This window comes from Zeus faber, assembly GCF_960531495.2.
Source record: "Zeus faber genome assembly, chromosome: 19".
Classification (NCBI taxonomy): domain Eukaryota; kingdom Metazoa; phylum Chordata; class Actinopteri; order Zeiformes; family Zeidae; genus Zeus; species Zeus faber.
This window is the reverse complement of record NC_137206.1, coordinates 2,716,115-2,737,258: the sequence shown is the minus strand read 5'-3', so window position 1 is coordinate 2,737,258 and position 21,144 is coordinate 2,716,115. Positions and strand designations below refer to the sequence as shown.

The 21,144-nt window shown below is 45.7% G+C and overlaps 1 protein-coding gene across 1 annotated transcript in view; it reads left to right on the top strand.

The window, feature by feature from the left end:
- Positions 1–20,926, top strand: part of pou6f2 (POU class 6 homeobox 2) — a gene marked incomplete at both ends in the record, with an annotated part of 96,061 nt that extends 75,135 nt beyond the window's left edge. The window contains 5 exons of the mRNA XM_080020486.1: positions 357–494; positions 8,861–9,076; positions 12,148–12,295; positions 14,916–15,084; positions 20,419–20,926. Coding sequence (XP_079876612.1) covers positions 357–494; positions 8,861–9,076; positions 12,148–12,295; positions 14,916–15,084; positions 20,419–20,926 — 1,179 coding nt within the window. The remainder of the gene's footprint in view (positions 1–356; positions 495–8,860; positions 9,077–12,147; positions 12,296–14,915; positions 15,085–20,418) is intronic.
- Positions 20,927–21,144: the final 218 nt, after the last annotated feature.

The window sequence follows — 21,144 nt, the reverse complement described above, 5'->3', positions numbered from 1 at the left end:
CGTGACAATATATATTTTTTGTGTGGCCCTAACTGGAAGAACTAGTGCATCACAAACAGAAAAATCCAATGAACAGAAATAATAAATAGTCTTATGAAACATGTCAGATATAAAATAGAAGCCATGATTTTTTGATTTTCTGCTTTTTAAGACGCAGTAGCATGTAGACACAAATTAAATTTAATCTAATTATCATAGGCTGTTGACCTCAAGATGACGGCCTCAGTCTAGAAACGATGTCAGTTAAAGTATTGGATCCATCAGTGGTGTCAGTGGTTTTGGAACTGTATCGTATTATTAGCAGTAGCTCTACGTCCCTGATTGATTTTTTTATTTTCTATTTCTTTCCCGACCAGCTGAACCCTCTGGCCAGCCAGGCAGCGGTGGCGGCGGCAGCAGCGATGGGCTCCATCACCGGGTCGCAGGTGTTCGGCAACACCCTGTCCAACCTGCAGGGGGCGACAGGACAACTGGTCACCAACGCACAGGGACAGGTGAGCAAGTGCTCCCGCTGCGTGAGGTGTAATGTAATTAGTAATTACTTGTGTAATTCCTCACATTATCACTGATGTAGCTCTGCAAAACTATCCCTTTTGTTTGAGATTTTTTTTTTCAAAATGTTTGATTAGGAACAAATCTAAATTCATTACAGAGATTCTTTCTACAGGGTGTCTGCAGGTCCTTGAAAAAAAAAGTGTTCAAATATCATATCAAATATCAGTCATTGAATAGTCTTAACTTAGAATTTATTTACTTCATTTATTTACATTTACATTTACATTTAGTCATTGATCAGACGCTTTTATCCAAAGCGACTTACAATTGTTCAAACACCGACGGACGCAGCCATCAGGAGCAATGAGGGGTTAAGTGTCTTGCTCAAGGACACTACAGCATGCTAGCAGGAAGAGCCTGGGATCCAACCAGCAACCTTTAGATTACTAGACCACCAGCTCTACCTCCTGAGCTACCGCCCCCTGCGCCCCCTGTGCTCATTTACTTTGATGTCTCAATTTCAACAGTGTTTATCAATATTGTTATTTTTGCCAAAATGAGTCAAGTTGTTCTGCATCACAGTGAACATTTAAGATGTTAAGCCGACCACTGAACCTGATACTCAGAGACATAAGGTCCAAAAATCAGTCTTGAATTTTGTTTAAGGGGTTTTTATAAAGTATACCTGAGTTGTGAAAAATGGCACAGATTTAATGACGTTACAGTCCCCCAGAATCTTTTTTTTTCCGTCACATTGCTGACCCAGAGTGTGATCCATCACCGTGGTTGTGCGGTGCGGTCCCATGTTGCATTTGGAAGCAGCGTTCCAAACCTCATCACTGTGGAATTTCTCTTTTATTCAGAAAAACTATTTCTGTGTTTGTGTTGCTATGTTGTTTATCTGTCGCCATTTCTCTCTCTCTCTCTCTCTCTCTCTCTCTCCCTCTCTCTCTCTCTCTCTCTCTCGTTCCCTTATCCGCATGCGCCCGTCGCAGCAAAACGCTGACCTTGTCATATTTACAGGGTGGCTGCAGGATTGTTCCATCGGTCGCCGAAGGCTTGAACGATGGCGCTTGTCATGCGGCGTTCCTATCTAATGAATCATCTTATCTCAGGTGCACACAACACATATTAAGGGAACAACTGCACAGGCAACGTGGCCTTTCACTCCACTCGCTGCTACTTTGCTTAACCCCTGGTTAACCACCTAACACTCAACACGGCAACCTCTAAGACACGACGGCACAAGCGCTTCCTCACGGAGAAAGGAATACTCAGACCTTTTACTTATGTAAAAGTACAAATGTCCTGACACAAAATTGCTCTCGCAAAAGGGGAATAACCCCGTCGCCATTTATACTTAACTCTACGTGAAAGTATATAAGTACTTGCTCTGATATGTACTTAAAATATTAAGAGTAATAGTAATCATATCGAGTGCCTTGATACACCTAGTCTATAGTACGACATGAAGTGCCTTTGTACCTTTTCTCACTGCACAAGGATGACCTGTGCATTAGCATTTGAAAGACTTCAAAAAGCTCCATCTGGCTCACAGGTGGTGCACAGGGCCCACCCTCCCGCTGTGGCTCAGGTCAGCACCAGGCCCGGCGACGTTCCGAGGCCCCGTGCTGTACAAGCGCGGGACGAACCCTTGATGCTAAACGCCGCTAATGAGACAGTATGGACTTCCACGAGTGCCGGGGGGCTGGGGAGCGCCGGGGATAGATCACCATGGATATGGATTTGATGGGATGCTCCGTGCCTCTGCAGCGCCTCGGCCGCTGACGCAGCCTGACATAACCAGGTCACCGAGACAGTCCGAGCCCCGGGCCACAGCCTCATTACCGCACGGCATTATTCAGAGGGAGGCCACTGTAACGTGCACCGCTCTCATCTCACGGCGCTTGGAGAGATTATACGGGCTAATACAGAGCCGACCAGCAAACACGGGCTCGGAGACGCCGAAGGACTGGTGCAGGCGTCAAAATCTCAACAGCAAAACAAAAGAACAGCCGTTACCAAAGTCTGGTCCAATGAAGAACAAGAGCAAGAAGATGATGTGTGGTGTTCTCCATTCTCACACACTCTGACATTTAATCCACACGCATTTTTGAAACGCATGTTGGCGTCACTTGGTCTTTGTTTATGTTCCTTCCTCGGAGGACCGACGAGCTCAGAGGCTCCACACCGAAGAGGAGAAACTTGCGCATGCGGAACAATCCTCGAAACAGCAAAACAAAAGAACAGCTTCACCCAACTTTGCTCTGCACTTAATTGAAGAGAGGAGCAGAAGAAAAACTGTTACAAATTCGAGAGAATGTTGAATATCGGCAATTTGGGAAGTGAATATAGTCTGCGCCGGATAGTCAGATTTACAATAAAATATGACTCAACCATCCTTGAATTTGAAATGCAGTTGGACCTTGCCGTTTCACCTCATAGTGTTTCCTCTGAACACAGTCTTTGACAAAAAGATCGCCGCGGGGACCTTGAAAAGGTGCTGCGTTCTTTTTTTCCCTTTTTTTTTTTGGACAAAGTTCAATTTGTTTTCAAGTCTGCAACATTTAAACCTTAATTATATTGGCCCCCCCGTCTTTGTGATCGCCAAGGAGAATCAATGAGAGTCTTTTATGCTGGCGGCCTCCACGGCTGTGATTAAGCCTGTGCATAAAAGCTGTTAGTCGCTCCGGCTCCTGAAGCGTTTTCTGCTTTTATACATCTGTAATCTTTTTATGGGGATCCTCCATTCTGTCTTTCTGCCTGTCTGCCTGTCTGCCTGTTTGTCTGTTTGTCTGTTTGTCTGTCTGTCTGTCTGTCTGTCTGTCTGTCTGTCTGTCTGTGTCTGTTTGAGAGGGTTAAGCAGGGAAATCCCAGCTCTGTTTGACCCCCATCTTTGTGCCGTCTATCGGAAAACCCAGCTTGAGTCTGTGCCGGGGGGCCGGGGCCAAGGCCCCTCAGTTTGCACACAAAGATGGTTAGCAGCTAAGATCTGGGAGTCAATCCCGGTGATTGGCATCAGAACATTTTAAATGGATCCGCTGACGCCCCGTAACGCCACAGTGGGGCAAATGTGTCGCCGAAGAACGTGGTGCCGGTTGCCCCATTGTTCTCCGTGTTGCAGCTCGGTGCACAGCGCTCGGCGGAAGCTATTCTCTCAATAATGGATCAATTGAAAAGATTTTGACGCCATCACTCAGCCACGACTTCCAAAAATATAGAGTCAGGGCCAGTTTGATGTCATCGCACTGGAAGATTATTTGAGGTAAGTTTTAATGGTTCAGGAAATGTGCCTGGAAGAGTGGATATGATCCCAATTCTGTGAGATTTTTTTGAGTAGAAACGTTATCTGCCAAAGCGGTGATATTATTTGAACAGAGGAACACATTGCGACACAAGATCATTGTTTTTGACACTGCGGCGGCAAAATGAACACATTTTGTCTTAACGTTCCCATGTTTGAGAATAAGAAAACTCTCTTAAATAACTTTGAGGAGATCAATGTCTTTTGGTTGAGTTCAATGTGATACAATAAACATTTAGTCTTCACGACCTGGAAGCTATGAAACCTCCCAACTTTATGATGAGTTTCATAGACTTGTAATGATGCAAGTCCAAACATTTTCCACCCGCAGGTCTCAATTCAAAGCACGGAGAGCGAAGGGGAGAAAATGGGAAGAGATATTGGCTGGCGACCATGGCTAAAGTCACAGATTGCCCTGGCTGGAGAGATGAGATGACATTTCTGTGGAAACAAGAGCAGCCTAATCTTAATGAGTTCTTCGGGGATGAGAGAGGGAAGGCAGGAGCTTGTGACGGCTCTTCCACCTGCAGTGGAAAACACACAAAGAGCCTTTTACACAAGACGTGTTTCAAACGAAAGAATTACCCAAATGCTCCTGTTGGTCCTCAATATTTCAATCTGGTCCAATTCAATTTGTTTTCGACAAGATTAGATAAGATAAAATGGTTTTTACATTATATTATATTATTTCATATTAGGTTAGAGTGTTTTGGCTTAAATAAGATCATTTGATTTGATTATTTTGTATTGTATTATAAAATCCCTGTTATTATTTTTAATCATCAATATATGCGATGATTAGATACAATCATTAAGGATTAGATTAAAGTAGTTCAAATTTTCAAAATAGATTAGATGTCACTTGGAAATTATTGCAGCAGAAAAAGGTACACAATCAGGTTAACAAACACTACATACACAGAACTCGTACCGTGGTACCAAAGTACCAAATCAAACTAGTTCAACAGCGTTCTAGTATTCACAAATGCAGTGTGCTTTGTCTTCATACACAGAACTAACGTTGACAATTGGCGTCATTCCCTTGGGTAAGTCATCATAATAGTACTTTATAGTCATAAAGTACTCTCTAATTCTTGATATTATCTACTGCAAAGTGTCCACCTGCACGTCAGCCCTCAAACAGCTGACTCTACTCCTGCCGTGGAGCAGTGCATCGCGGGACGGGGAGGAGAGCCAAGCTGTCAGCTGCCAGCTCTTCTATTATTCTTATAGAACGACCACTTAGTCCAATGACGATGAATAATTGAGCGGAACAAGTTCCCCGTCGCAGTGGCACGCAGAGCGAGATCGCACCGGGCCCCGGAGACACGGGCGTCAGACGGGGGTCATAAAATATGCTAAGTGGCAGCAGAACATTACGGGGGAGTGTGTCGGGGCGACGCGGAGAGAGAGATAAATTATCTCTCCCCTAATGCGAGGCAGCGTAAGCAAATGAGCCGTGGCAGGGATGAATTACAGCTCGCCGGCCCACCTCTCTCCCACTGATCCCTCCTTATTATGTCAAAGGGAAGAGGGGGAGGGAGAGGGGCAGAGGGGGAGAGGCGGGCCAGCGATAGAGTCACATCCATTGAGAAAGCTGAGGCGCTACAGGCTGCAGAGACCGAGTCAATGACACGTGAGAACACAGACGTGTCAATGGAGGGGCCGCTCAAATGCCCCGAATTCACTTTTTTCTTTCAACGCACATCGTTTCCGGCCCCACTTTGTCGGGTCGCACCGCAAACGCGGTACAGGCCTGCTCGTGCTGCATCCCATAATTACACTGTGAAAAAGGGAAGGAAAATGTGGAGGCAGCTGTTGTTGTTTTTCATCTCTTCTTCTGTGTTTGAACTGATGTCTGGTATAAAAGGTGAAAGTCGGACGCAAGGTCAAAGGTCACGGGTGCCAAGGTCACGGGTGCCATGTTGGTGACACTCCCTCGCAGTGAGTTTGTGATATTAGTGACATGACTCCTGAACGGGGAGTGGTCTATTTCCACCGTTCTGTAGGATCAGCCTTTGTGTTTGATATTCACTGTAGACGCGGTAACGCATCGTAAACGACACAGAATGTGAAACGTGCGTCGTCCAGGGTTCCGCCAAATAACGGCCTCACAAAGCTCCAAGACGCGAGTGAACCCAGAGACAGGGATACCAGCACACTCGCTGTGCTACTCTACCTTTAGTTTAGCTCCCTCTACTCCACCTGTACTCCACCTCCCTGTACTCCATCCCTGCTCTACCTCCCTCTATTTTTCCTCGACTCTATATTTACTCCGTTCTACCGCTATTCTTCCTACTCTTATGCACTCCACCCTACCTCCATCCTACCTCCACCCTGCAGGGAACGGATGGGGGAATCCACCATTTCCATCAATATGTTGATGATTATTTTATCCTTTGATTTATTGATATATAAACAGTGCAATGTGCAAGGTTTTGTTGCATTATTGGACATTTCTCACTTTTCCCGAGATGTGACATGTATTCGTCAGGCTCCTGGTGAAGCTCTGGGTCCAGGTGCTGGGAGAGACCCGACCTGATTCAGAGTGACGGGCATCTTGTCGAGCCGGAGCTTCTCTCTGGTTGTAATGAGGACCTGGAAGGGGGGTGGGGGTGGGGGCAGTCTGTCTCCAGATGACATTAACCTTCATCATGGTGAAGAGGCGCTACGTCCCCCCCTAAAGCAGCTCTCTTGGCCGCACTCTGGCAGCTCGCGGAGCTAAAACGCTGCAGTGACACTCAGCCGCCCTCCTTTGATCTGCTCTCCCTGATTACAGAACCAGAGCAGAGCATGATGGGAAGGGAGGGGAGGGGCGGGGCGGGTGGTGCTCAAGTACCCCAGGGACCCTGGAAGTGGAACCACGGATGCAGGGAGCTCTCGAACCCCCCCCCCCCCCGTGTGTACTGTAAACATGGTTGTCTGCTCCGGCGGAAACTTCTTGAACACGTTTTCTCCATCTGCTTCTTTTTGTTTCTGATCCGTTGTGTGTTTCAGAGGTTTGGGGGAAGTTCAAATCATTTCTGGCCTGAATTGGGATGACTGTTCACCACGGTGTAGTTAATGTGCTGCATACCTTCTCGTTTTCCCGTGTGACTGTATAAAGTAGTTTCATCTGTCATGGCATGGTGTGTTGAAGGTGTTTTGTTTGGTTTCGTTGAAGGCTGTACCTACATATAGACTGAGTAACTTAATAATGGAAATTCTTTTTCCTAAAATTCCCACCTTGTAACATGCTGTTCCGCCCGTAAGGAGGAGTCTCCTGGAAGGAATGAGGTCAGGTGCTGTCGTCAGCGCTCACCTAAACTGCGACACGCGAGTGCACGTGTGCGCGCGTACGTGCATGTATCTGCATGTATGCATCGCTGCATGACAGTCCTACAGGCGAGACTGGGAGTGTGTCTGAGTCGCCACGGTAACCTCTCAGCTCACACACACGCACCCTAATACCCTGATACACACACACACGCACGCACGCACACACGCACAGACTCACACCCACACACACATATATATATATATTTATATGCAGACACACACACACAGCCTCCACCCATACACACGCTGATGTTGTCCTGTCCCAGTGATGGATAATACAGTCAGTGGTGTGCACCATCACACACATCACACACACACACACACCCACACCCACACACACACACACACACACACACACACACGCACACACACACACACACACACACACACACACACACACAGGTATTCAGCGCTGACCTTTGCAGTGTGCTCGCAGCAGTTTGCTCTGACTTCAACTCACGGCACAGTTATAGAGCGTCACCAGCCACCAGTGCATGCTCTCTCTCTCTCTATCTCTCTCTATCTATCTCTTTCTCTCTCTCCCTTTCTCTCTCTCACTTTCTCTCTCTCTTGCTCTCTGTCTTTCTCTCTCTCCCTTTCTCTCTCCCTCTCTCTCCCTCTCTCTCTCTATCTCTCTCTCTCTATCTCTTTCTCTCTCTCCCTTTCTCTCTCTCTCTTTCTCTCTCTCTTGCTCTCTGTCTTTCTCTCTCTCCCTTTCTCTCTCCCTCTCTCTCCCTCTCTCTCTCTATCTCTCTCTCTCTATCTTTTTCTCTCTCTCCCTTTCTCTCTCTCTCTTTCTCTCTCTCTTCCTCTCTCTTTCTCTCATACATTTTGTCGCTGTTTTTTCTTGCTTGTATTTTCCGCATTCTCTGTCTCTCGCTCCTTTTGTCCCCTCCTTCATTTCCTCTCCTTCCTTCATACTCTTCTTTATATACAGTGTATATATATATATATATAATATTATATAATATATATATATATATTTTTTTTTTCATTTTCTGTGTATTTTTTCAATCGTTCTTTTTATTACATCTGTTCCTCTTTTCTCTCCTTTTCTTTTCTTACTTATTTGACTCTCTCTCCGTCTCTGTCCTGGACACACACACACACACACACACACACACACACACACACACACACACACACACACACACACGGTCAGGCGACAGGGTCATGGCGCAGACAGTTTGCTCTTTGGCTTCATCAAAACAAACCAGCGTCTCACAGCAGCGCAGATCAGCATCTTAAGAGCTGCATCACTGTACCACTCCAAGCATTTCTATTCTGACATTGTGCTTTGTTAGTTTTATTTATTTTTTATTTTTTTGGGTTGTTTAATAATTATTTATATTGTTTCAAAGTGACAAATTTCTGTTCATTTCAGGTAATCTTATCAATTATGTTCACCCCGTTGGCCTTCTGTTGTCTAATATGAACAAATATTTCATGTTTTTAAAGGGAAACGTTCCGCAGTGTTTCAGATCGTGCATTTAATTTTATTTGATCACGATCTTTTGGAAATGAATGTCCATCTCCAGGACAGTTAAAGTTCAAACGGTGTCATTTTTACACTTTGATGAGGTTTCTCAAAAATTGCTAAATTTTCAAATTCACATTTTTCATTATGTTATTTTGAATTCATTCACAGATATTTTGATGTTCATTCGTTTCTGGTCCAGTCTAACCCCCACCCGCTGTGCCCTCCCCACGCTCATTTCATCTCCCCGCCACCCCCCTCTGCAGATAATCGGTACGATCCCGCTGATGCCCGGCGCCGCAGCGCCCTCTAGCCAGCCGGGCAGCGGTGGCGGCAACGCGGCGCTGCAGGTGCAGCCCATCACGCCGCAGCTCCTGACCAACGCTCAAGGCCAGATCATCGCCACGGTGATCGGCAATCAGATCCTGCCCGTCATCAACACGCAAGGAATCACACTGTCGCCAATCAAACCAGGACAGCAGGTAACACACACACACACACACACACACACACACACACACACCGTACACACTGTGTGACCCTCTCTAAAACATCAGGGATATTTTGCTGGAAAGGGAGATGTTACAGAGGAGGAAAATCACTCACTCCATCTTTTAATTGAATTTAATTGAAAGGTAAAATCCTTGATAAACAGCAACAGGGCATCAAAAAAATGTTTGAGGAGCACAAAAGAGAAAGGAGGATTGAATTAAAATATCTTCCATCAGATCCTTGAATCATTGCTTGGAGACACAGGGTGAAGGTTGAGCTCTTCTTTTTACCTTTAAAACCCAAAGACGTTCCTCAACAGGTTTGGAGCAACAACAAAAGCAAAAACCACAAACTGGCAACTACATCTGGAAGCTCCTCTCAGAATAAAGTTTAATTCTATTTTGTTCTGTTCTATACACACACATAGAGTACACACACGCAGGCTGCACACATTATCTGCACGTACTGCTGTCACATAAACACACAAACCTGTTGTGCAGTATACACACATACTCTACACACACACACACACACACACACACACACACACACACACACACACATGCACACACACACACACACACACACACACACAGGTAGATTCACGCTGATGAACAAAGAACTGTTCCCTCCACACTAAAAGCGCAACAGAATGATCTTAATAAACAGCAACGCTAAAAGTCCACCTCCACCTCCAAGCACTCCTCCACCCTTCCTCCTCTCCTCCTCCTCTGCATTCCTCCCTCTGTTCCTCTGTCCTCTGCTCTCCCCCTCTCTCCATCCCTCCCTCTCCTCCCTTCTTTCCACACACAGGCCCCCCTCGGTCCTCTCCTGGCCTCTCGCTCTGATCAGACATTTAAAAGGCCGACGGGGACTCGTACTCGCATGTTAAACACTGCAGAAGGTTCAGTTGCCGTGTCTCGTAGGGTTTCCTCCGCTTTCCAACCCCCCCTCCGTCCGTTTGTCTCATTCAAATACAATTTGCTCATATTTCCTGTAATTAGAATCCAAAGCCTCGCCTCACCCTGAAACGAGAACAAGCCAACGCTGCTCGTCCTGATTAAAATGCAGGAAAAGACGGTGATGTCACCACCGACAATTCCATTTAGTTTTTGTTTCTTGGGATAAAAGCCGCTGCTAAACGACTTGATGGAGATATGGAGAGCACGATTGTTCCTGGACTCTAGACTCCACACACTAATCATGACACGCCAGAATCATGTTTGAAATATTATTGACTCGGTAATGATGATGTCAGCGGCAGATTACAGGGTGCGGGTTCATGGCGAGCGGCGCTACACTCTAAATGGATGAAGTCGCGGCAGATGGACGTCTAATTGTCGCTTCCCTCTGTGGCAGATCACACTCTCCAATGAATTAATGCATTTGTAATAATGTTTATGTTTTTGTTGCGCCTCCACTGCCGCATGTACACATTGTTCCACCGGCGTAATTCACGGTTGTCAGCGCGGGCTGCGCGGCGCATTTCCAGTGAAGCCAGATAATTCCTGCAGCCTGTCAGCGGCGCTGTCAGAGCTCCTCCACCCAAACAAACACATGCACACAACACAACCAAAATAATTAGTAGCGGGGGAGCGGAGGAGGAGAAGACAGTATATTTAAGGGTGGAAGGCAGCCATCGCTTTAGAAGTGAAGATGTACCATCTTGATCTTGTAAAAACAATTCGAATGTGCATAATACATGAAAATACATCTATGTTTTGGTTTTTTTTCCGACCATGGAGCGCTCACCGCTGACGCATCATGAATTATGTTTGATACGCGGACTGCTGCTGCGTCCACGTGTTTCCTGTAACTCCACCTGCCATTAGCGCCTTCCTCACATGTCTGGTGGCAGGAGAAGGAACTCTAATTGCCACGAGTTGAAATTTGAAAAAGAATAAATCAGAATAAAACCCTGACTTCCTCCCTAAACCTTACCCAGCTGGATGTAAACACAGCTCCTCCGCTGTTTGTGAAGTGTTTTTGAAAGGCCCAAAGTTTTAATAGTTCCAGCTTAGCGGTGCTGAAGACTCTGCAGTGTCATCACACCCCGCCATTGTTTCACTGCAGGGATGGGAAACCTCCGGCCCGCGGGCCTGTTACGGCCCTCCCATCACCATACCACGGTCCGCTGGGAGTTTTTTGAAATGACCCAATTGGCCATGGCTAAGATAGGAGAAGATAAGAAAGATAGGATAACACTTTATTAATCCCTGGAGGGAAATTCAGATGTAAAGATAAATACAATGATGGAAAAAACAGATAGAAAACGACGGATGAGATGAGATGTAGAATCTGTGTTTATGTCTAATTAACAGTCAGTTTATAGCAGTGTGTGGCCTGCTGTGGTGTTTGTTGTTATTAATCTGTCCTTAAACAGGAAAAAGCTTCCCCAGCACGCCATTAAAGGAGCGCTTGCAATCGCTGAGCGACTTATCCTTTTGATTATGCATTTTGTGAATGCATAATCGTGTTTGTTCTGCGAAAGAAAAAAACAACATTCCATTGTTCGTCCTTCCGTCACCGTGAAAAGTTTTTTCCGCGGTGACGAACTGGTGCAGAGTTTATCCTTCAGATTATTGACCGCTGCCCGTCCAAATATGTCAGCCGGCAATTAGCATGTGTTCCTGCTGAGTTGTGGCATTAATCTAATTATGTTTGCTGAGGAGCGTCTAATGCAATTGCTCTGAATGAACAGAAGGATTGTTGTATCGTAATGAGGCGACGGACTTGAAGGATTCTTCCTGTTTAGTTTGGAAGAAGAGGTGTTTGTTTTCCTCCTTTAATGATCCTGTTTGTTTCTCTGTGTTTGTCTGTCTGTATCTGTGTACCTGTGCGCCTTATGTCCTTGCCTGTGTGTGTGTGCGTGTGTCTATGTCCTTGCCTGTGTATGTGTGTGTGTGTGTCTATGTCCTTGCCTGTGTGTGTGTGTGTGTGTGTGTGTGTGTGTGTGTGTGTGTGTGTGTGTGTGTGTGTGTGTGTGTGTGTGTGTGTGTGTGTGTGTGTGTGCGTGTGTGCGTGCGTGCGTGCGTGCGTGCGTGCGTGTGCGTGCCTGCAGCTGCCGCAGCCCCAGCCTCAGGGCCCGGTGTCGTCGCAGTCCGGCCTGTTGCACATGGCGCACAGACAGAGTCCTCTTCATCCCGCCTCCTCCTCATCTTCATCAACCTCCTCTTCCTCCGCTCTGAGCGTGGGCCAGCTGGTCAGCAGTAAGTACACGCACACACACACAGAAACACACACACACACACACACACGAAACACTTTGAATAGCTCAAAAGATATGAATCTAACTTTTATTGTTGACAATGATACGATAAATACATTGTATATATCATATTGTTATTATTATCTTATAACACAATAATTATCCTCCAGTGTGTACGTGAAGAATGAAGATTCTGTTCCATTCATTTAAATATTTTCAAAGATAATAATGTTTGAATATTGTTTCATAATCATATACTTTTTTGGTAAATTATGTATTTAACTGATAATTAATCCAACATACGCTTTGGTATTTGCTTAATTGAAAACTTTTTAAAATAAAATGATTGTAAACACAGTAACTGAGAAGTGGCATCAGGTCACTCCAGCAAAACGTCAACGTCTCATAATTGTCGCGAACGTTTTGTGTATTTTCAAGTGAAGATTACCAACCTTATTTTGGATTAGCAACGATTAGATTCAGCAAAAATAATTTAGATAACGAGGATATTCAAAGAAATGACTTGTACTGCGATTCCTCACTTTTGTAATCAACGATGGAAGATCCTGGTGACTTTGTGACACTCAGTCCCTTCTGTGCATGGAATCCTCTGTTTGCTGACACTGTCGTTTGTTTGTTTGTTTGTTTGTCTGTTTGTTTGTCTGTTTGTGTATTATGCTCTCAGAGTGTTTTGTGTGTGTATAATGAACATGAATGTCTGCCGCCGCAGCCTTATAAATCACTGGGCCACAGCCTGTCAGCGCAACAGTTGCTTTAAAAGCTGCATTTTATTCAGATAAATTTCATTTGTCAGAGTCAACCCGCCTCCTCAACCCAAAGTAAACTCATTTTAAGGCAGGGAATTTAATTCCAGAGAGGAAAACTCAGTACAAACTATTTTATCTGCACAAAATGATTGTGTATCAATCTGTCTTTTACAGAATTAGATAGATAGATAGCTATATAGATGGACGGATGCGTAGAAAGATAGATGCCTACTTACAGTATTTATACAAAGAATAAAATCAGGGTCACCTGACAAAAGTCCAGACTATCATCAGATCATTTTACAACTTTAAACAATCGGCTTGGTTTGTTGGTTTATTTGTACAGTACATTATTTGTTTTATTTGTATAATATATTTTATGAAGCATATTTAAAACCAGACATCTAAGAGAAAGGCGTGACAAACATAATGGATAAAAGAGAAACATGATGCATACAGAGCAAACATCTGGGAGCGTCTGAGTTTAGTCGTAACAAAGGCGTCGGCAGGAGCGGGGGCCGCGTGGCGCCTCCTCTGGGTCCGGACGCTGTGTTTACGGCTCATCTCTCCCTTTCAGATCCACTCCCTCATCTGGAGCGTTCACACATCTGGAGCACGCCACGCGCCGCACGTCACTTATGAGGCTCCGGGAGATGGCAGCCATAGATTTTTGCTTAAATACGCTTGGAGGATTCCTTTAATAATTCATTGATAATGACCAGGATGAATAATTCAGGGAGCCCAAACTTTGCTTTGGTAAGCAGGATGCCAGCGCACCTGACATTGATGTACAATGTGAAATCACTTTTTATTAGCCGGGAAATTCTTCAAAACACTCCGGCGAAGTCTTTCAAATCCACTTAAATGCGGCCGGCGCCTTTTCCCCATAAGTAATGTTTTGTTTGGGATGGTTTGTTTACGAATGGTGTGGTGTGTGAAAGTCTAGTTCCGCGAGACTCTGAACTTACCTTGAGTGGGAGGAATGAGAATCTGTCTTTAATATGCAGTTCATTCCACAAAGGTTGCATTCACCAAAATAGCACAACGTCCTTGTTGCTGCATTTCCTGGAGTCCTGTGTTGACGATCAGAGTGAGAGCACGATATTGAGCGGTTGTATTGGCATGTTCATCCGTTCGCGGCAGATATGCCTTTGTGTGGTTAAATGTAAAAACATTTAAAGTTGTCAACATAATTCCTAAACTTGTTAAATATCGTTCGACACCGAGAGCAGGTTTCGACTATCACAGAACAGAACAGACTTGGAGGACTGTTTTGGGTCGTTAGAACAAAATGTTTGGTGAAAATGAAAAAGGCTAAAGCATCATTAAGGATGATAAGTTAATGCATTAAAAGCTTCTCTAAAAATGTATTTACTTCAAAACTATTCACATAAAAATTCAAGTATAATGTTAAAAAAAAAAAAAGCAATCGTCTAAAACCTTCAGAATATTTGTTGCACTAAATCACCTTTGTTTATCCTCACATTAAGTTCCTTTCTGTTTTCTGATCGGTTCAGTCGATCACATGTCAGACAAAGAGAAAGCAACAGAGAGTGGTCACGGTCTTCCCCAAAAGTGATCCGTCTCCATCCAGCGCCTCATCCATCCAGCAGATATCAAACCTCAAGTACTGTAACCATGTCATCATAGAATCCATTTAATCTCTGTTTGAGGGATGCAACAGAGGAAGTCAGACCTTCCTTTGGGATCTGACATGCTCACTAGGATCTCGGTGTCAGATTTCTTTCCTTCACTCTACATCAGCCCGGTATCAAACACCGGCATCTTGCCCCTGTGGTTGTTGAAGTAACAGCGGAGGGTGTGTTGTCGCTCTTCCTCTCCGTCGCCCCGCAGACCCCCAGACGGCGCCCAGCGAGGTGGACGGCGTCAACCTGGAGGAGATCCGGGAGTTCGCCAAAGCCTTTAAGATCCGCCGCCTGTCCCTGGGTCTGACCCAGACCCAGGTGGGCCAGGCCCTGAGCGCCGCCGAGGGCCCGGCCTACAGCCAGTCCGCTATCTGCAGGTAAGAGTAAGGAACTGAACCCAGAGGAAGTGGAAAGGATGAAAGGTTCTGTTCCCAAACGTAACAGTTGTTTATTGTGCAGATGAAGTCGTAATTGGACTGAATGTCCTCCAGACGTCTTGTCTATAACCTCTGCTTCGTGGCTTTGTTTTCACATTCGGCGTTTGGTGTTTTGGAACGGAGCTTTTCTGTTCGACTCAGAGTTTGGGTTTGGAGCGCGTGCTGTTCTGTGATACTCCTTTCTATCAAGTGATGAAGTTATAAACAGCCCAAAAAAACTTCATTTATTGTCAAATGTTAAATTCAGTCTCCAAAACATGGAGATCTGAGACACTTACTTGGAAAAACCTTGCGACTAAGTGATGGTGGGAGGTAGAGTAGAAAGTTAAAATGGCGTTTTTTTCGGAGTTTCGCTTAATCCCCGTGTTCTTATCAATCCCGGTTGTATGCAGGCCAGTGTGACCCGTGCAAACCTGGACTGATTGTCTCGCCCGCCCTGCTCCCCATCCCACCATATCTTTCATTTAGTTTAAATAGAATTTGTTAAAAAAGGGATTTTTTTAACAACCACCAGGTTAACAAATCAACCTAATTGTTATCGATTGAAAATTTGCCGTGCTCATCCATCCGACGGCGCTGGGACTCGCTGCATAATTAATAAGACATCAGCGGTGCAGCTGGAAAAAAAAATGCATTCCATTTAAAACTCTAGTTTAGGAGGCCGTTGATTTGTTTCAACGAGAACATTTGACAATTTAAACTCACATAAAAAACATGGAACAGAAAGAGAAATAACTTTTTTTTTTTTGCCACCTAACAGATTGTAGAATCCAAACACTGCGATGGTGTAATGGGGTATTGATCATTGAAACGACGGTCTACCAGTTATGATCAATATTTCCGTCAAATGAGATGGCGGCCTCGCTGCGCGGCGCTCCAGTGCGACTCCCGAGGAGAGTGTTCTTAATCGCCCGCCATCTTTAAACACCATCTATTTTTAATTTGGTGTTTTAGCGCGCATTATTAAGATATTAAAATACATAATTAAATATCCCTTTGACAAACGAAGCTCTCGTGTCTGAGCTGAGTCCTCTGACAGCGCAGACATGTTACTTATGCAAAATACATTCGCAAATATTACACCGAGCACTTAAAGGCATTTAATAATTACTGAGCGCTGCTTTAGCAGGAGAGGAGCTGACGGGAGGGATCCGGTTCTGAGGCCGTCGTGTTCGGCCGCGCCCCTGAGAACGAGAGCGTTGTCATAAACGGTGCATCATATATTCATCAGACAATCAGTGTTAATGCGCCGCACTGACTCCTCAGAGGTCACACAAGGTCAAACGGAACCCTAGTGCCAACGTCAGATAACCACACGAAAATACACACAAAGACAATTCTACAGAGAAAGTGTTTGATGTGTTTCTTCCAAAGTGGAGTCCCATGCACCTTAGAAATGTCATGTCTGTGTTTGTTCCATCACATGACACTACGTGACCGCGATGTGCATCCCCCTCCCTCTTCCCCCCTATCCACGTGTTTATTCAGACCAAAAAGAGAACAGACCTTCCTCCTCGTCCCTCTTATCATTTTATTCCGTCCCCGAAAAGCCGGCGAGTTGCCGATCGTCCGCTCGGCGTACGACACGACGCCGCCGCGCACTTTTAAAAATTTCATCGCATCAACATCAAACAGCCGATAAAAAGTGAAGCGGCTCGGCTCTTATGAGACGCCGCCCGCTCCGGCTAATGTTTAGAGTCTTAGAAATCAGCCATCAAATATTTAGGGCCATGCATGATTCAAATATTTATAACATACATTAAAAGCCATTAGCTTCAAAAAAAATAAACACTTTGCCGGTTGTTTCCCCGGCGTTAAGACAATCTTTTCTTTGTTGGCATGACATCGGACATGACAGCCGTCCGCCGGAGCTTGAAGGAGGAGGCCCAACTGCACATGCTAGAGTTTAGTTTACATCAGGGAGGTCGGGGGCCTGGGGGGCTCGGGGGCCTCGGCTGGGGCCAGACTACAGACAGACGCAGGCACAGACACAGACCTCCATCGGGTCGTCTTGTGTCGCTCTGTCTCAGCGACATTTTTTTTTATTTGACTGATGTTTAACAGAGTACGCTGATCATTTGAGGTTATGATTCATCATTTTTCAGTGCGCTTGTATCATGTAGAATTGTATCATATTAGGGTTAAAACATCGTCAGGTGTTTACTTTTGTTATTATTTGCATTATTTAACCAGGATTCCCACTGAGATTAAGAATCTCTTTTCCAGGGAAACATGGAGGAGATAACAATTAAAAACTTTTTCATACAAATGACAAGAGAATAAAAAGTAAAAACAGGAACAGGTTTCTAGTTCTGTGGAAGAAAACAGGAAATCAAACACAGCGGCTTCCAAACAATATGTTCTCTCAAAATTCTTTAATTTTGTCTGAGTTAATGATAATAAAAAGATATGAGAAATTTTACCTTAAATTTGTCGTGTTATAAGATGTAAAATATTCATGGAGGTTCTAATGGACTGATAGTTTACATTATTACTGTGATTATTATTTAATATGGCATTATGAATATTTTATTTATATATATATATATATATATATATATATATATATATATATATATATATATATATATTTAGCAATAATGTGTAATATCCTCTATTTATTTTAAAAAGTAATAAATGATGCATATCACTCAGTAATTATTAATAAGTCTAATGGGGAAGAAATAATAATTTTAAGAACATGTTTAACATTTTTCCTTCGTCTTCTGATGGGACAGTTGAACATTTGACTGAATTCAACGCTGTATTTAGACAAAATCTTAATCTTACAATGTTTTACAACCTCATAAAAATGAATTATTACAGTTTGGCTCAGGTTGATTCGGGGGTTTGTTTGTTGCAGCACAGTGTAGCACCTCAATATATGAATACATTTCATATTAATTTACGCAGAGCAATTAGATTTTTTATCACTCCCTGAAAATCTCTGTGTGAATCCCAGACGATCCAGTGTGTGTGCACTCAAACACGTTCGACATATTCACGTCAAAATCTCTTTAATTTTTTACTTTGAGTCGGAAACGTTTCCTTGTGTTTGTGCTGCACCAAACGTGCAGGAAAGCTGTGAAACGCGGCTGAAGCCGCTTCGCCTTTGCCATGTGCGGTTCCCTTGCGAACGCCGAGGCACTTGGGTAAACACACAGAGGTGCGTCCAAGGCCATCCCCCCCCCCCCCCGTGGTCACGCACCGGTGGCGGGGTGCACCAGCCGAACGCCCCCTCCGCCCCCAACTCATTTTAAAATCTTTGGTTCCTGTTGATCCATGAAATGTCCTGTCTCCGCCGACTCCTCATATTTACTAATGTAGAACCAAAGCCTCCTCCTCTCGCTGCTTAGGCTGACAGGGTTATAAATAATGGCGCCCGCCGTCCTGGGGCGAGGCGCCAACGAGGTGGGGGAACAGGGAGGGAAGAGGCGCCGAGCGCGGGGCGCATCATCCGCGCAGCGACATCCACCTCCAGCCGCGCCTTCTGCCGTCGTCTGCCTCCCTAGGGAGGAAACCCCCGCCCTCCCGCCCGCCGCGCTCCACTGAAGGCGGAGGCTGAGACGCGCGGCACCTCCAGGTCCTGCCACAAACTCATTTCCAGCGTTTATCGACAGATTGAATTAACACGCGGTCACGACGTGCACGTGACGCACCAGGAAAGTAGGGAGAGCCCTTTGGGACAAAAATGGTTTGCGAGTTGGGAGAGGAAGAAAAAACAGCGTCTTTGGAGATTTTAACTTTAAACTCAATTTTAAACAATTCAAATCTGCTAGAAAGCGACGAACAAAACAACAAATGTGTTTGATTCTTCCCGTCAGGAACACGGAGCCGTGACCTGAACACAGCCACTAGGAAATAGAAAACACCTTGAATACCTCGTCTGCTGTTACCCCCAGCGTCCGTGGTAACGCGTGTGAGGGCCTGTCATCACTAAATAATGATCACATTAATAATTCAATATTAATTACAAAAAATGGTGAGCGTGGTCCGTCAGAGCCTCCATTCATAACTGAATGTTGTTCCGTCGAATCCAGAGAGAGCACGTTCTGCTCAAAAGTCAGAACAAATCACCTCTGAGTCTCCACGTGCAGCAACATTCTGGATTAGAGGCTGAAAATGCAGCTGTATTAAATATACAGAGATGTGTTATTAGGGGAAAAAGGAGAAGGAATGTCAAAAATGTACATTTTCATCAATAATTCAAGCTTCTTGTGTGAATAAGTAATAGTGCCGTATTTAAGGCCTTGTCTTGGTGGTTTTCTAACTTTATCACTTGAAGAAAGGACCTTTCAAGGAATCCACAGCGATACTCTGCTTAAATGTTGTTGAGTGTTGAAAGTCTTTTAAGTGTTTTGTTCAGATGAAGAATCAGGCGTGCGCTGTGCTTTTTTTTGTTTTTTTTATTTGCTTGTTTGGACTTCGCAGTCGACGGCAGACTCTCCGTCACGCATCGGCGGCGCCGGGACAGAGCCGCGGCCCTGGCAGCGCGCGGCCGCCCGTCCCGGTGGCCGATCCGCGTCGGGGGGCGACGCTTCGCCGCGACGCTCCAACGTTAGTGCTCCACCACCCGTTTACAATCGAGTCAATGTTGCGGCGGCACCCAACCCGCTCGGCACATCGGGGAAACACCCTGAGGCGCCGGCCCTTCCAGATCCTCACCCCGGCCTCAGCCACACCAAAGCTGTCCCAAAACGCCGCCAAATGTTAAACCTGAAGACACCGTCTTTACCGTCCCGACCGTCTAACGGTCTCAGGAGTCTGGTTCTCATCGACTCGACTAGAACGCTGAATGAACGGCCCGTTGACACGCGCTGGTGTTAGCGTTGGACACGTTGGTACTAAGTGTTGAGGGAGAAAACTCTGGTATTGTTCGACTAAAGAACCTATTTTGCCATCAGACTGTGTTCCTGCTGATCCGGTTTTGAGGGAGCAGCTTGTGAAATACCTGGTACGAGCCGCGTTGTTTGGCGGACCTCCGCCATCCTCCCGGTGCTCGGCCGTCGGCTGAAGCTATTCTCTCGACGCCGGATCAACTCAACATACTCCGATGCCGGTCGCTCTGCGTGACCTAAATTAGGTTCGGCTTAAAAAAATGCCAGAGTTTGCCTCGGTGTATTAACACTGACTCGATTGTAAGTGGCCTCCTAGTCAGTTTATCCACAGTCGGGTACTAACATTGGACTTTCCAAGTGAAGCGTGACCCAGAGAGCTTGTCCCGTGTTGTGGCGGGGCGCCTGAGTAAGATTCTTTTTTCTCAATTCTCCCCAGACACACCATCCTGAGAAGCCACTTTTTCCTACCACAGGAAGCCCAAGAGAACACTATAGGTAGCAGTCTGACAGGCAAACTGAACCCTGGCCTTTTATATCCTGCCAGGTTTGAGAAGTTGGACATCACCCCTAAAAGCGCCCAGAAGATTAAGCCCGTTCTGGAGCGCTGGATGGCAGAGGCTGAAGCCCGCCACAGGTCCGGCATGCAGAACCTGACTGAGTTTATCGGCAGCGAACCCTCGAAAAAGCGCAAGCGGAGGACCTCTTTCACCCCGCAGGCGCTCGAGATCCTCAACAGCCACTTTGAGAAAAACACGCACCCTTCCGGGCAGGAGATGACGGAGATAGCGGAGAAGCTGAACTATGACAGGGAGGTGGTTCGTGTTTGGTTCTGCAACAAGAGGCAGGCCTTGAAAAACACCATAAAGCGCTTGAAACAGCCCGAGCTGGGCCCGGCCGGCCCCGCCGACGCCCTCGCCGACTCCCTGGAGGAGATCCCCAAGTAGAAGCCCCCCGGACGCGGGGAGAGCCTCTCCCAAAGCACGAGCCGGACGACGCCCCCCGCGGAGGGAGCGACGGAGACCCTCCCGCTCCGTCCGGGGGGGGGGGGGGGCTTCGGTGGACGGAGCGGTCGACGAGTCGGAGAACAAAAAAAACTATGTGTTGTCAGTGTGATTACCACAGTTGTGTAAAATGACCTTGGCGAAAACCAAAAAAAACATGC